This window comes from Schistocerca americana, chromosome 1 (assembly GCF_021461395.2).
Source record: "Schistocerca americana isolate TAMUIC-IGC-003095 chromosome 1, iqSchAmer2.1, whole genome shotgun sequence".
NCBI lineage: Eukaryota > Metazoa > Arthropoda > Insecta > Orthoptera > Acrididae > Schistocerca > Schistocerca americana.
The window spans coordinates 1,157,930,958-1,157,944,746 of record NC_060119.1 but is presented as its reverse complement, the minus strand read 5'-3'; the positions used below and the strand labels follow the sequence as shown (position 1 = coordinate 1,157,944,746).

Here is a 13,789-nt window from a genome sequence, read left to right as displayed (position 1 = left end):
TCTGAAATCTGTAGTAAAACAATGAAGTTACACGCTATTTACGGTAGTTTACTTATTTGTTACCGAGAAATTAGTTAAATTACCATGAAACAAGAAACAAACACGTTTACAAAATTTAAGCCTAAGCGCGACTTCGCGAAGTTACGATCTTTTCGTGTTTTCTGAAAAAATACGCAAACAAAAGTCAAACCTTTAACGGCAAGACTAAATGATACACTAATGCATGTATTTAATATGTTGTCGGCATTAAACTAAATTATATTCCTGTCTAAATCACTTAACTTTCTGGAAATGGTTTCTGGCGTCACTTACTCGGCGGCCATCTTGGAACAGTGTGCCCTGCTCGTCACTATTGATGCCACCTCCCTGTACACTAACATTCCTAATGCCCATGGCCTTACTGCTATTGAACACTACCTTTCCCGAAGCCCTATGGATTCCAAACCAACAACCTCCTTCCTAGTCTCCATGACCAACTATATCCTCACCCACAATTACTTCTCCTTTGAAGGCATTACCTACAAACAAATCCGTGGTACAGCTATGGGCACCCACGTGGCACCATCCTATACTAACCCAACAAGCCATCTTCCTAGATGTTGACCTCCACCTCAGAGATAGCTACATCAGTACCACCGTCCATATCAGACCTAATAACCACCAGCAATACCTACACTTCGACAGCTGCCACCCGTTTCATACCAAGAAGTCCCTTCCGTACGGCCTAGCCACCAGTGATCGTCGCATCTGCAGTGACGAGCAGTCTCTCTCTATATATGTCAAGGGTCTCACTGAAGCCTTCACTGACTGTAATTATCCTCCCATCCTTGTAAAAAACACATCCCCCGTGGCTTATCTTTCCAGTCTCCCACCACCTCCCAAAGTCCCGCAGTCCGGCCACAGAGGAGCATTCCCCTTGTAACGCAGTACCATCCGGGACTGGAGCAGCTGAATTACATTCTCCACCGGGGTTTCGATTACCTCTATTCGTGCCCTGAAATGAGAAATGTCCTACCCACTATCTGTTCCACCCCTCCGACGATGGTATCCCGCCGTCCACCGAACCTACACAATATACTCGTCCATCCTTACACAACCCCTGTTCCCAATCCCTTGCCTCATGGCTCATACCCTGTAATAGACATAGATGCAAGACCTGTCCCATACATACTCCTACCACCACCTACTCCAGTCCAGTCACTAACATTACCTTTCACATCAAAGGCAGGGCTACGTGTGAAACGAGTCATGTGATCTATAAGCTAAGCTGCAACCACTGTGCTGCATTCTTATGTAGGCATGACAACCAACAAGCTGTCTGTCTGCATGAACGTCCACCGACAAACTGTGGCCAAAAAGCAAGTGGACCACCCTGCAGCTGAACACGCTGCCAAACATGATACCCCTCATCTCAATGATTGCTTCACAACCTGTGCCATATGGCTCCTTCCCACCAACACTAGCTTTTCTGAATTGCGCAGGTGGGAACTTTCCCTGCAATACATCCTATGTTCCCGTAACCCTCTTGGCCTCAACCTTAGTTAGTCACTGTCCTTACCCATCCAGTCCCCACCCTGTTCCCATTCCAGCACTACACAGCTGTCATTTCACTTTTAATTTCTTTTATTTTTATTTTTATTTCTCTCCTTTCTGCTACTTACCCCCTCCCCCTTCCACACCTTCTCGCCTACCCTCTGTCTAAACTGCAACACTTCACTGTCTGCCACTCCCATCATACTATCCCTCCCACTCCCTGCCCCCAGCCTCCTCCTTACCCCCCACCCAATCACCACTCCCACCATGCACTGGTGCTGCTGCTCGCTGTGTCGTTTCAGCTCTCTGAGACTGCAGATGTGTGTGCTAGTTGCACTTGCGTGCGTGCGTGCGTGTGTGCGTGTGTGTGTGTGTGTGTGTGTGTGTGTGTGTGTGTGTGTGTGTGTGTGTGTGTGTGTGTGTACGCGCGTGCGCGTTTGTATGTGTGTCTACTGCTGACAAAGGCCTTAATGGCCGAAAGCTATGATTGTGTGAATCTTTTTATTGTGCCTATCGCGGCTCAGCATCTCCGCTCTATGGTGAGTAGCAACTTTCCTTCTCTCATATTGTTAATCAGAAGTAGGGTTCACGTAATGATCCAGCCATTACGATTTAGGTTTCCTTGTGTTTTCTTAGGCTACTTCTCCATTGGATTTGACATGAAGCTCAACTCTGAATTGCTTACCTTCTTTTTCTGCTTAAAACATATTTTTTTTACTACCATCTGATACTAGGTATAACTGATTAATCTAAATCAAAGGCAGCTGAAACATGAAAATAAGCAGAACACGATGGGTACGATTTTGGGCAGATTTCATACCTCAGTAGGCCTTTCACCAGTGAACAATACGTCTATGGGAATGACATCCAGTTACTGCAAATAGTACTTGCAGATTCTAGGGTGAGTAGACACTAGTCATGTACATAGCTCAAGAATAGGAGTAATGTTATAAGAGTATTTGTGAGTCTTAAGAATGGAGACTTACTGCTTGAAGCAAATAAAGCATACCTATGAACTGTGTGATATCATTTTTTGAGTTTTCTTCTGATTTTCCTTTCATTGTTCCCATAATATGTTGGAAAATACAAAATTGAAAATATATTTGAGATATGTTTTCAATTTTAATTCTTACAGGTGAGCTCTTCCACCAGCTATTTGAAGAAAAGCTTTTATATCATTGGCGGAGGTTTGTTCTGAAGGGAGACTTGCGACAGGCCAAATTAGCTCTGCAGTGCATATTGAAACATGCTGGAGCTGCTGTGGATAATGTTCCTAAATTAGTGCTTGGAGCAAGTATCACAGTGTCTAAAATTATTTGTTTTTTAAATGTCTTTCTGTACATAATTGTGAGAAAAAGTTAATAACTAAATTTATTTAGAGAATATTGTTAATGAACTATTATTTAGTTGTTCCAATCCAGAGTATGGGGAGATGAGTATATACTACGATCGTAGTTTTTTTGACAGGTGACCCTGTTGAGAAATGTCGTTAGACACATCTGACATACAGTTTCTTTCTACAACAGAATCCTAATTGCACCAAATTAGTAACTAATGAAACTTTCATTTTGTACCCTTTTGCTTCTTAGTGCACAATGCCAGTGACAGTAGATTTATATATATATTGAAATCAGATGCAGCCTCTTCAAAAATGTTAAACTCCTTCTCAGTGCCCTTTCCATTGCTCCAGCAGTCTTCCACAAACAGCTGCTAGAACAGAGGCAGACCCCATTGCTAACCCAGTAGAAAATTTGATATGCGTTGCATCAGCTCCAGTGCCCTTGTCTCATTAAGCAAGCAAGGTGCTTTTGAGGCTGGGCATGTATGTGGAAACATCAGAGTTTACTCCCCTGCCTAGACAACTATGTTTCTATTCTTCCTGTATTTTTCACATGTTAAATGGAAGGATGATGCATTCAACACTAACAGAGCATTCTCCCTATTTACATTTGTCTAAGTTAGTACTCTGTGCTATTACATTGCTGTAAAAGGGCTGCTAATCTCAACCCCTCCTTTCTTGTCACTGTTCACTGGTGCTAAATTACTCACATTCCATAATGGATGCTGAGTGTGATTCACAGGTATATTTTGTCCACAAAATGATCTTATTTAAGAGCAAATAGTGTTCAATGTAAATATATTTTGTTTTGTATACTTTCAGAAGTGTCTCTTCTTGTTAGACAAGTAAGTATTTAGCATTGCTGTTGTGCCTTCTTGTGAAAGCAAATCGCTACTTGAAAACCTGATAGCTGCAATGTAGGCCTAAATGTTGTGTGATATAAACATCAAAAATTATGTTTGAATTTCTTTAATAATATAAATAACACTCTTTGTATTATTTAATAGTTGGATACATGTGAACTTGGCCTAATTTTTTGCAAGCTATTAACATTCAAAAACTTAAACAAATGATCTTGCTAATACGAATTCTCTTAAACAAATCAACTACTAATTCATTCTTGTCATTATTTTCGTAAGTCAGTACAAAAACAGTGTCAACAACACAAAACACTTAAGTGTCGTTTTTGTTTACAGACAACCAAACTCGCGTCCTTAACAAACTTAATACAGTCCTTAAAGATAACATAATTCTCCTTTTGAAAGTAACCATGACTGAGGAATGTGGGAGCTGTTGTGGGTAGCGGTGCAGTGTTTTTCTTGTTGGTTGAAAGTTCTCTGTTGCTGCTTGTTCACACCTTGTAGTTGAAAAATGGTTCAAATGGCTCTGAGCACTATGGGACTAAACATCTGTGGTCATCAGTCCCCTAGAACTTAGAACTACTTAAACCTGACTAACCTAAGGACATCACACACATCCATGCCTGAGGCAGGAGGTGAGATCTGTCACCCGACGTAACATCTGACATAGTGCCCTTTTTCTTGTGATCCGGTCGCCATAGTTGATTTCTCTTGAAATATAGGTCGTTCTAATCTGTGCCTCTGAAATCCCGTGTGTAGCTGAGAAAAGGCTCAACTTTTTCGTGTTCTGCAGCTGTTATTGGAGCAAAAGAAGATAACTTCTACTCCTAACATGAAAAAGCATGTCCACTACTTTCCTTTTACAAACATATATTTCCTTGAATGGATGTACAGATCATTAGAGTTGCTTGTAAATTTCAGTAGAACATGACTTTGCACTTGAGATATGCCTCAAAGGCTCAACATACGCAACCAAGATTGCAATATATTTCGTTTGTTACAAATCCATCTTGTCTTTTGTCGTCATTCTTGAAGAGTGTGGTTGCTGTTTGATGGTCAGGCCACCGCCAAGCCACGATGCCACAGCAGGTGAAGCTGTTTATTTGTTATTGTACTTTGCCGTTTTCTTGTATTCCGCTCCTCACATTTAATGTCTGCACATACGAAACAAAACATCCATGCTCAGTACATGTGCCACGAATTACTCCCTACTTAATATTTTCTGTCGCAATCATCTTTCCTTGTACTACACAAGGAGTGTGAAATGCTGTTTGCCTAAATGGCATGTAACACTTCATATTCCCCCAACTAAAGGAAAGATGTCGGTACCTTTTTTTTTAAAAAAAAAAAAAAATGATTGAATTCTCATTAACATACAACTATAAAGAACATAATTACTTAAAATCACTGGATATGGTTTCCTTCCTTAAAGAGGAATAAAACTTTATTTTTGATAACAGGCCTTTTCAATTTTGTTGTTTCATTTCAGGTAAATTGTGCTAAACAGTGTTAATGTACTTTGTGTATCTCTGTCTTATTTACTTCACATCCTGTGTGGTTGAAGAAATTTGTCCTGTAATGACCAATCCTTCTATATAGCAAGATATCACTTTAATAAATATGTATGTATTGTGTCAGCTTACTTGTGGTTTTGTATATTTATTTATCTAATGATGCATTAACTTCCAGTCAGTATACTCTAGAGTTTCTTGTGTACTTCTTGTTTATGTACATAGTTAGTCACCTTTTACTCTTTGTCACAGTATCATTACCTGAGGAATTGTTTGTCGGGTATGCCTACTTTTGGTCTCTGGTTTCAAATCTCAGTACAGGCTCTAGTCAATAATTGTGGAACATTCCTGCTCCAACCATTCTCGTCTCTACTGTAAAATTTATTCGGTTAAACAATTAGTTTGGAAAAAACTTTCATATCCTGACCATCAATCACTATTCAGCTTTGTACTTCTGTGTTCACTGCATTTGCACACCTTCTAAGGGCAGTCACTCTGTCAAACCTCCGTACCATCATAGACATGAGTGAACCCTTATTTCCCTTTAAAAAGATTAGTTACAGGTCTTTCTATTGTGGAGGCCGAAATGCACGCATTTTAGCTCACGCAGGCTGGCGTGAGGAGGGAAGGACTATACTGACGTGAGCTCTGGAACATGACAAGGAATTAGAATTGAGAAAGCGGACGTAATTAGTTTGATACTTAACTTTATTCCATTAGTGAGGAATGTCGCCCTTGATGGTACAGGATTCACAATATTATCTGTTCAGAATAGTAACTGAATATGGCGCCTTGCTAGGTCGTAGCAAATGACGTAGCTGAAGGCTATGCTAAACTGTAGTCTCGGCAAATGAGAGCGTATGTAGACAGTGAACCATCGGTAGCAAAGTCGGCTGTACAACTGGGGCGAGTGCTAGGAAGTCTCTCTAGACTAGACCTGCCGTGTGGCGGTGCTCGGTCTGCAATCACTGATAGTGGCAACACGCGGGTCCGACATATACTAACGGACCGCGCTCGATTTAAAGGCTACCACCTGGCGGTGACACCACACTTTCCCTCAATGGATTCACCTGACCAAGGCATAGACTATCCCTTCAAAAAAATGGGTCTGTCTAACCTTACCTCTCTCCTACTTACATAAAATGGTATAGGTCAATCCTCCCTTGGATGCACCCGATCAAGGTATAGGCCGTTTCTCCTATGGATCTGCCTACCCTTTTCTTCTCCTACACCTCATCTGCTATTTGGGTCTGCTCTATCTTAACTTCATCAATAAGCACAGTTACTAGCCCCCTTTTCTTATCTTTTCTCACTCCAAATGCTAAATTTCTTCCATAATTGCTTTCTGATAACATTATCTGGTTGCTGCCAATCTAAATATATTAACTACTCTCTTCTAACTTTTTTAAAGCTCTTGTTTATACCTTGTATAACATCAGTAAGTCCCCCCCCCCCACAGGTCTGGGGGTTACAATAGGCCCGAGGAATTCCTGCCTGTTTTAAGAGGCAACTAAAAGGAGTCTCACATGTTTAAGCCTTTATGTGATGGTCCCCTGTTGGGTTTGATTTCCATCTTTCTAAATTTTCCGAAGAGCGAGCCAATTGGGAAAGGGCGCCTTACATGGTGCATTGTGTCCATCGTGCATTGAGATCTTTATCCCACTTTCTCTTCGTTGCATTGCAGTCTCGCTCATTCTCCATCTCTTGGGCGAGGACACCTTCCTGGGTGCGTTTTCCACCATGCACTATGCAGTCGCTTTCTGCGCTGACGATGACCACGGACTTCCTAGCACCTCATATCCAGCACAGTAGCCAGTCCATTGTGGTGGGGCCGCCATGTACCCTGTTGGTGGTAGCCCCCTGACAACACAGGGATCGCTCTGCTGATGCCTGCACCGTTAACACCTCATGTATGACATGGAGTAGATGCCCATGTCCCTGGGGCATCGGGACTCACGGCAATGGCCATCCTGCCAGATGGCCCTTGCTGAGGCTGGTTGGCACCCATTGGGAGGGCCCCTGGTCGGAATGGGTGGCATCAGGCTGGATGACACGCCATGAAGTGTAGTATGTCATCTCTTGCCGGTGGTCCGCTGCCAGCAGTCTCTTAAGTGCGCAAAGTCTAACGTCAGTAGTGCTAAGAAATATGATCCCAAATTGTCCCCCTCCCTGGCTACATCATAGGAGGAACGCCAGGCCAAGGATGGCAGTGAAGCTTACTCACCCTGGTACCTCTTATGTAAGAGAGTTGATGGGAAATCTTTCATGACCATTAAGCCTCACTTTTTTGTGGAGCATTTGGAGCACAAGTTTGGGGAGGTGGAGGGCTTGTCTGAAATGCACTCTGGATCAGTCTTGATAAAAACAGAATCCTCTGCCCAGTCACGGGCATTACTCGCTTGTGACAAGTTGGTGGATATTTCTGTTACCATCACGCCCCATAAGAGCTTAAATGTGGTTCAGGGTGTTATATTCCACAGGGACCTCCTTTTGCTGTCTGATGACAAGCTGCACACCAATTTAGAGCCGCAATGTGTTCATTTCGTCCGGCGTGTCCATCAGGGTCTGAGGGATAATCAGGTTGCCACCTGTACCTTCATATTGGTCTTCGAGGGTGCCCAAGAAGGTCAGGTGATGGTCTACCACTGTGACGTCAAGCCATATATCCCTCCACCAATGTGGTGCTTTAAGTGCTGGAAGTTCAGACATATGTCTTCCTGCTGTACTTCCAGCATTGCATGTCGAGATTGTGGACGTCCATCACATCCCAGTTCTCCAAGTGCCCTGCCTCCCGTCTGTGTCAACTGTGGAGAGCATCATTCACCTTGCTCGCCAGACTGCAGGATTTTACAGAAAGAGAGGAAAATCATTGAATGTAAGACCCTGGACCGACTGACCTACGCTGAGGCTAAGAGGAAATTTGAGCTCCTACATCCTGTGGCTATGACCTCCTCTTTCACCACTGCTATGAGAACAGTTGTCGTCCCATCAGTTCCTCACATTCGTCACCTCTCAGATCCAGAAGACTACATCTGCCCCCTTGATGATGGGGGGCACTTGCCTCCCTGTTGCTCCCGCACCACCTACTTCAGGAACAGCACCCTCCCCAACCATCGGGTATATCATTCCCCATTTCTGCGCTGGAGAAGCGTATGTCTTCTTCGGCTCCTGTCACTGGGAAGGGGTCCCATGGGACACACTCTTCCCAGGTTTCTACTAGTGGGAAAGATGACACCCACCAGTGGCTGTAGAGCCCAAAAGCAGCTGGTCGTAGGGCTTAACACTCATCCTCAGTCCCGGAGACTGAATCAGTGAAGTCCTCACAGCCAGGGAAACCCAAGGAGCAGTGAGAGAAATCCAATAAGAAGGTCCCCAAGACCAAGGGAATTGCGGTGGCACCCACACCACCGCTACTTACAATCTCTGCATCTGCGGATGAGGTGGTGATTCTGTCATTTGCTGAGGACCTAGATCCTGCCAGACCCTCAGACACAATGGATATAGACTGCTCAGGCAAAAAGTCGGCGGCAGTAGGTGACCCTGAGGTGTAAACTGCCTCATTGAATGTTCCATGCCTTCCCAGTCTCACGATGATGTCATCCTCCAGTGGAATTGCGGTGGTTTTCTCTGCCGCCTGGCTGAGCTACGGCAACTGTTAAGCATTACATCTGCTATCTGCATTGCCCTCTAGGAAACCTGTTTCCCAGTAATGCGGAACCCTGCCCTCCATGGCTATAAGGGATATTTCAGGAACCGTAGCGACTATAATCGAGTGCCAGATGGAGTTTGCATCTATGTCCTAAACTCAGTCTGTAGTGAACCTGTGCCCCTTCAAACCCCTCTTGAAGCTGTGGCTGTCAGGAAAAGGACGACGCAGGAAATAACTGTCTGCAATGTATATCTTCCTCTAGATGGTGCATTACCCCTGAATGTACGAGGTGCATTCAAGTTCTAAGGCCTCCGATTTTTTTTCTCTGGACTGGAAAGAGATAGAACTATGCACAGTGTTTTAAAATGAGGCCGCGTTCATTGTCAATACGTCCCAGAGATGGCAGCACCGTACGGCAGATGGGATTTTACCGCCAGCGGCGAGAATGAGAACTGTTTTAAATACTTAAAATGGCGACGTTTTCCTTACTTGAACAGCGTGCAATCATTCGTTTTCTGAATTTGCGTGGTGTGAAACCAATTGAAATTCATCGACAGTTGAAGGAGACATGTGGTGATGGAGTCATGGATGTGTCGAAAGTGCGTTTGTGGGTGCAACAGTTTAATGAAGGCAGAACATCGTGTGACAACAAACGGAAACAACCCTGGGGCTCGCACAAGCCGGTCTGACGACATGATCGAGAAAGTGGAGAGAATTATTTTGGGGGATCACCGAATGACTGTTGAACAGATCGCCTCCAGAGTTGGCATTTCTGTGGGTTCTGTTCACACAATCCTGCATGACGACCTGAAAATGCGAAAAGTGTCATCCAGGTGGGTGCCACAAATGCTGACGGACGACCACATGGCTGCCCGTGTGGCATGTTGCCAAGCAATGTTGACGCGCAACAACAGCATAAATGGGACTTTCTTTTCGTCGGTTGTGACAACGGATGAGACGTGGATGCCATTTTTCAATCCAGAAACAAAGCGCCAGTCAGCTCAATGGAAGCACACAGATTCACCGCCACCAAAAAAATTTCGGGTAACCGCCAGTGCTGAAAAAATGATGGTGTCCATGTTCTGGGACAGTGAGGGCGTAATCCTTACCCATTGCGTTCCAAAGGGCACTACGGTAACAGGTGCATCCTACGAAAATGTTTTGAAGAACAAATTCCTTCCTGCACTGCAACAAAAACGTCCGGGAAGGGCTGCGCGTGTGCTGTTTCACCAAGACAACGCACACGCACATCGAGCTAACGTTACGTAACAGTTTCTTCGTGATAACAACTTTGAAGTGATTCCTCATGCTCCCTACTCACCTGACCTGGCTCCTAGTGACCTTTGGCTTTTTCCAACAATGAAAGACACTCTCCGTGGCCGCACATTCACCAGCCGTGCTGCTATTGCCTCAGCGATTTTCCAGTGGTCAAAACAGACTCCTAAAGAAGCCTTCGCTGCTGCCATGGAATCATGGTGTCAGCGTTGTGAAAAATGTGTACGTCTTCAGGGTGATTACGTCGAGAAGTAACGCCAGTTTCATCGATTTCGGGTGAGTAGTTAATTAGAAAAAAAATCTGAGGCCTTAGAACTTGAATGCACCTCGTATTAGCTGCACTGATTGATCAACTCCCTAAACCTTTCCTACTTTTGGGAGACTTTAATGCTCATAACCCCTTGTGGGGTGACACTGTGCCTACCGGCTGAGGGAAAGATATCGAAACTTTACTGTCTCAGTTCGACCTCTGCCTCTTAAATACTGGGGCCACCACACATTCCAGTGTGGCTCATAGTAGTTACTCAGTCATTGATTTATCAATTTGCAGCCCAGGACTTCTCCCATCTATCCACTGTAGAGCACATGACGATCTGTGTTGTAGTGACCACTTCCCCATCTCCCTGTCACTGCCCCGGCATCAGGCACACGGACGCTTGCCCAAATGGGCTTTAAACAAGGTGGACTGGGAAACTTTCACATCTGCTGTCACTGCTGAATCTCCCCCACACAGTAACATCTATGTGATAGTTGAGTAGGTGACTGCAACAATCGTTTCTGTGGCAGAAAATACGATCCTTTGCTCTTCAGGGTCCCCCCGGCCAAAGGCAGTCCCTTGGTGGTTGCTGGAAGTTGCTGAAGCAATTAAGCAGCATCGGCCAGCTCTACAGCAGCATAAGCCCTGGAGCACCTTATAGCCTTTAAACCGCTCTGTGCCCACGTTCGCCAGCTTTTCAAATGAAGGAAGCAGGAGTGTTGGGAGAGATGTGTCTTGATCATTGGATGCCACACGTCACCTTCCCAAGTCTGGGCAAAGATCAAACATGTTTTCGGGTACCAGACCCAACAGGTGTTCCCGGTGTTAACATAAATGTCACGTTAACTACCCTATTGCCGAGCACTTTGCTGAGCATTACGCTCGATCCTGTGTGTCAGATAGTTACCCTCAGCCTTTCGCACTCTCAAACGGCGGCTGGAAGTGAAAGTCCTCTCATTCACTACACGCCACAGTGAATCCTATAACACCCCATTTACAGAGTGGAAACTCCTCAGTGCCCTTGCACATAGCCCCGACACAGCTCCTTGGCCAGATTGGATCCACAGTCAATGATGAAACATCTCTCATCCGACTACAACCGACATCTCCTCATCATTTTCAACCAGATGTGGTGCGATGGCATCTTTCCATCACAATGGCAGGAGAGCACCATTATTCCGGTGCTCAGACGTGGTAGAAACCCGCTTGATGTGGATAGCTATCAGCCCATCAGCCTCACCAACATTCTTTGTAAGCTGTTGAAACGTATGGTGTGTCAGTGGTTGGGTTGGTCCCTGGAGCCATGTGGCCTACTGGCTCCATGTCAGTGCGGCTTCCGCTAGGGTCATTTACCACTGATAATCCTGTGTCCCTCGAGTCTCTCATCAAAATAGCCTTTTCCGGACGCCAACACCTGGTTGCTGTCTTTTTTGATTTACAGAAAACATATGACACGAGCTGGCGACATCATATCCTTGCCATAATATATGAATGGGCTATCCGAGGTCCACTTGCAGGGAAGCAGCATACTCACACTTTATAAAATTCACATAAGTCTTTCCATTGTGTGCCAGCCTAGTCTGCTGTAACTAGCTCTGACATCATAAATATTGCACTAGCATGTCAGGAGTAATACTAAATCGATATGTGTTGAATATCGGTTCAATAACTTTAACCATTTTCGAAATTTGGGCGTTTTTCTGTAAAAAATCATTGGCACAACAGAAAAGAGCTAGAAACTTAAAAATTTATATTTAGATTCCTTTTGCATAATAATTTAGTAGAAACAGTATTCTGGATCTCACAAATTAAAATTTTAGTTGAAATTCATGATTTTCTGGTTTTTGTCATAGAAATTAAGGAAGCAAGATAGATTAAGTAGGCGAATAAATAAAGCTAGGATGTTTAAATTTAAGGAGAATGGAGATCCACTATAATCATAAAAATGTGAGAAGTTTCAACAGAATAACTATAAAACTATAGCTATAGCGTATCTCCAAAGAGCAAGTTCAGAGCTCGTCTACTGCGTGTAGTGTAATTAAATTAATTCTCTCGCCCAAAATATTTGACTTAGCCACGTCAGACTTTTATTATGATTACTTACCTGTGTGCTGATTGCACATGTAAATTGAGAGCTTCATCGGCCATCAGCAAAGGAAGCAATGATTTATTCGATAACTTAAAGTGGTGCATTACTAGCCCAGCGGCTAGTCGGGAGAGCAGATTTGATCAGACGTTCCCTTAGCCGTCCGCACCGCGGCTTATATGTAAGCACACTGCGCGAGAGAAGGAAGGCCCCAGTTCTCTCCAGATGCTGATTAGCGCACCACCTGTGCCGGGAGTCGTGTCGCGTCGGTATCGTTGATATAAACAGCCTCGGATGCAGTAATAAGTTACTCGGGATATGCGTAACCATGAAATTGTTTTCGAGTGAAGTGTTAATTTTGGGATGATGTTAATGATCTATCTTTAGTTTGTGTATGTTGTATTTTCACGTGCCGCCGCAGGACAGACATTCTACCATTATTAGCGTGGCGTTTGATGAACATTATCATCAAATTATGGCGAGCATTCACTTAAACATTTAATTTGAACAGTTATAGTTGCATCAGCTCATTATACTCTGAACTGCTCTGGTAGTTGGATTGTATAGATTCTTTTTGGTCTGTGACTTTCAGAATATAGTGAACATTTTAGAGAGAATGGTTTTTGATTATGAATCCCAGACAATATCCTAATTCCTCAGAGCTATAAGCTGTAGCTATAAATGTATTTCTCAGATGAAGTGGGCACTAGGAATTCTAATTACAGGCTTCACGTTTTGCTAATCACTTTGTGGTTGCCAATATTGTAGTTAGAGAGCCAGTGTTGAGAACGGCAAACAACAGCATTAAATAAATAAATACATAACATTTAACAATTATTCCACCCGCCGCCCCACACACTCCCGATTTTTATCCAAAATTTCCTGTCGCTTTGTACTTTCTGTGTTCAAGTTGGTGCCTCCCATAGTTCCCCCCCATATCAAGGAGAAAGGGATCCCACAGGGCTCTGTATTGAGTGTATTACTATTTTTAGTGGCCATTAACAGTCTAGCAGCAGCTGTAGGGCCGTCTGTCTCACCCTCTCTGTATGCAGACGACTTCTGCATTTTGTACTGCTCCACCAGTACTAGTGTTGCTGACCGGTGACTACAGGGAGCCATCCACAGGGAGCCGTCATGCGCTTTAACACACGGTTTCCAGTTTTTGGCCACAAAGTCGTGTGTTATGCACTTCTGTCAGTGTCGTACCGTTCAGCCAGGACCAGAACTTTAATTTAATGATGAACCACTCACTGTAGTGGAGATATATCGATTCTTAAGAT

General features: G+C 44.0%; 1 protein-coding gene across 1 annotated transcript in view; it reads left to right on the top strand.

Moving 5' to 3' along the window:
* Positions 1–13,789, top strand: part of LOC124597664 — a 307,295-nt gene that overhangs the window by 259,082 nt on the left and 34,424 nt on the right. Inside the window, exon 14 of the mRNA XM_047135951.1 lies at positions 2,669–2,823. Coding sequence (XP_046991907.1) covers positions 2,669–2,823 — 155 coding nt within the window. The remainder of the gene's footprint in view (positions 1–2,668; positions 2,824–13,789) is intronic.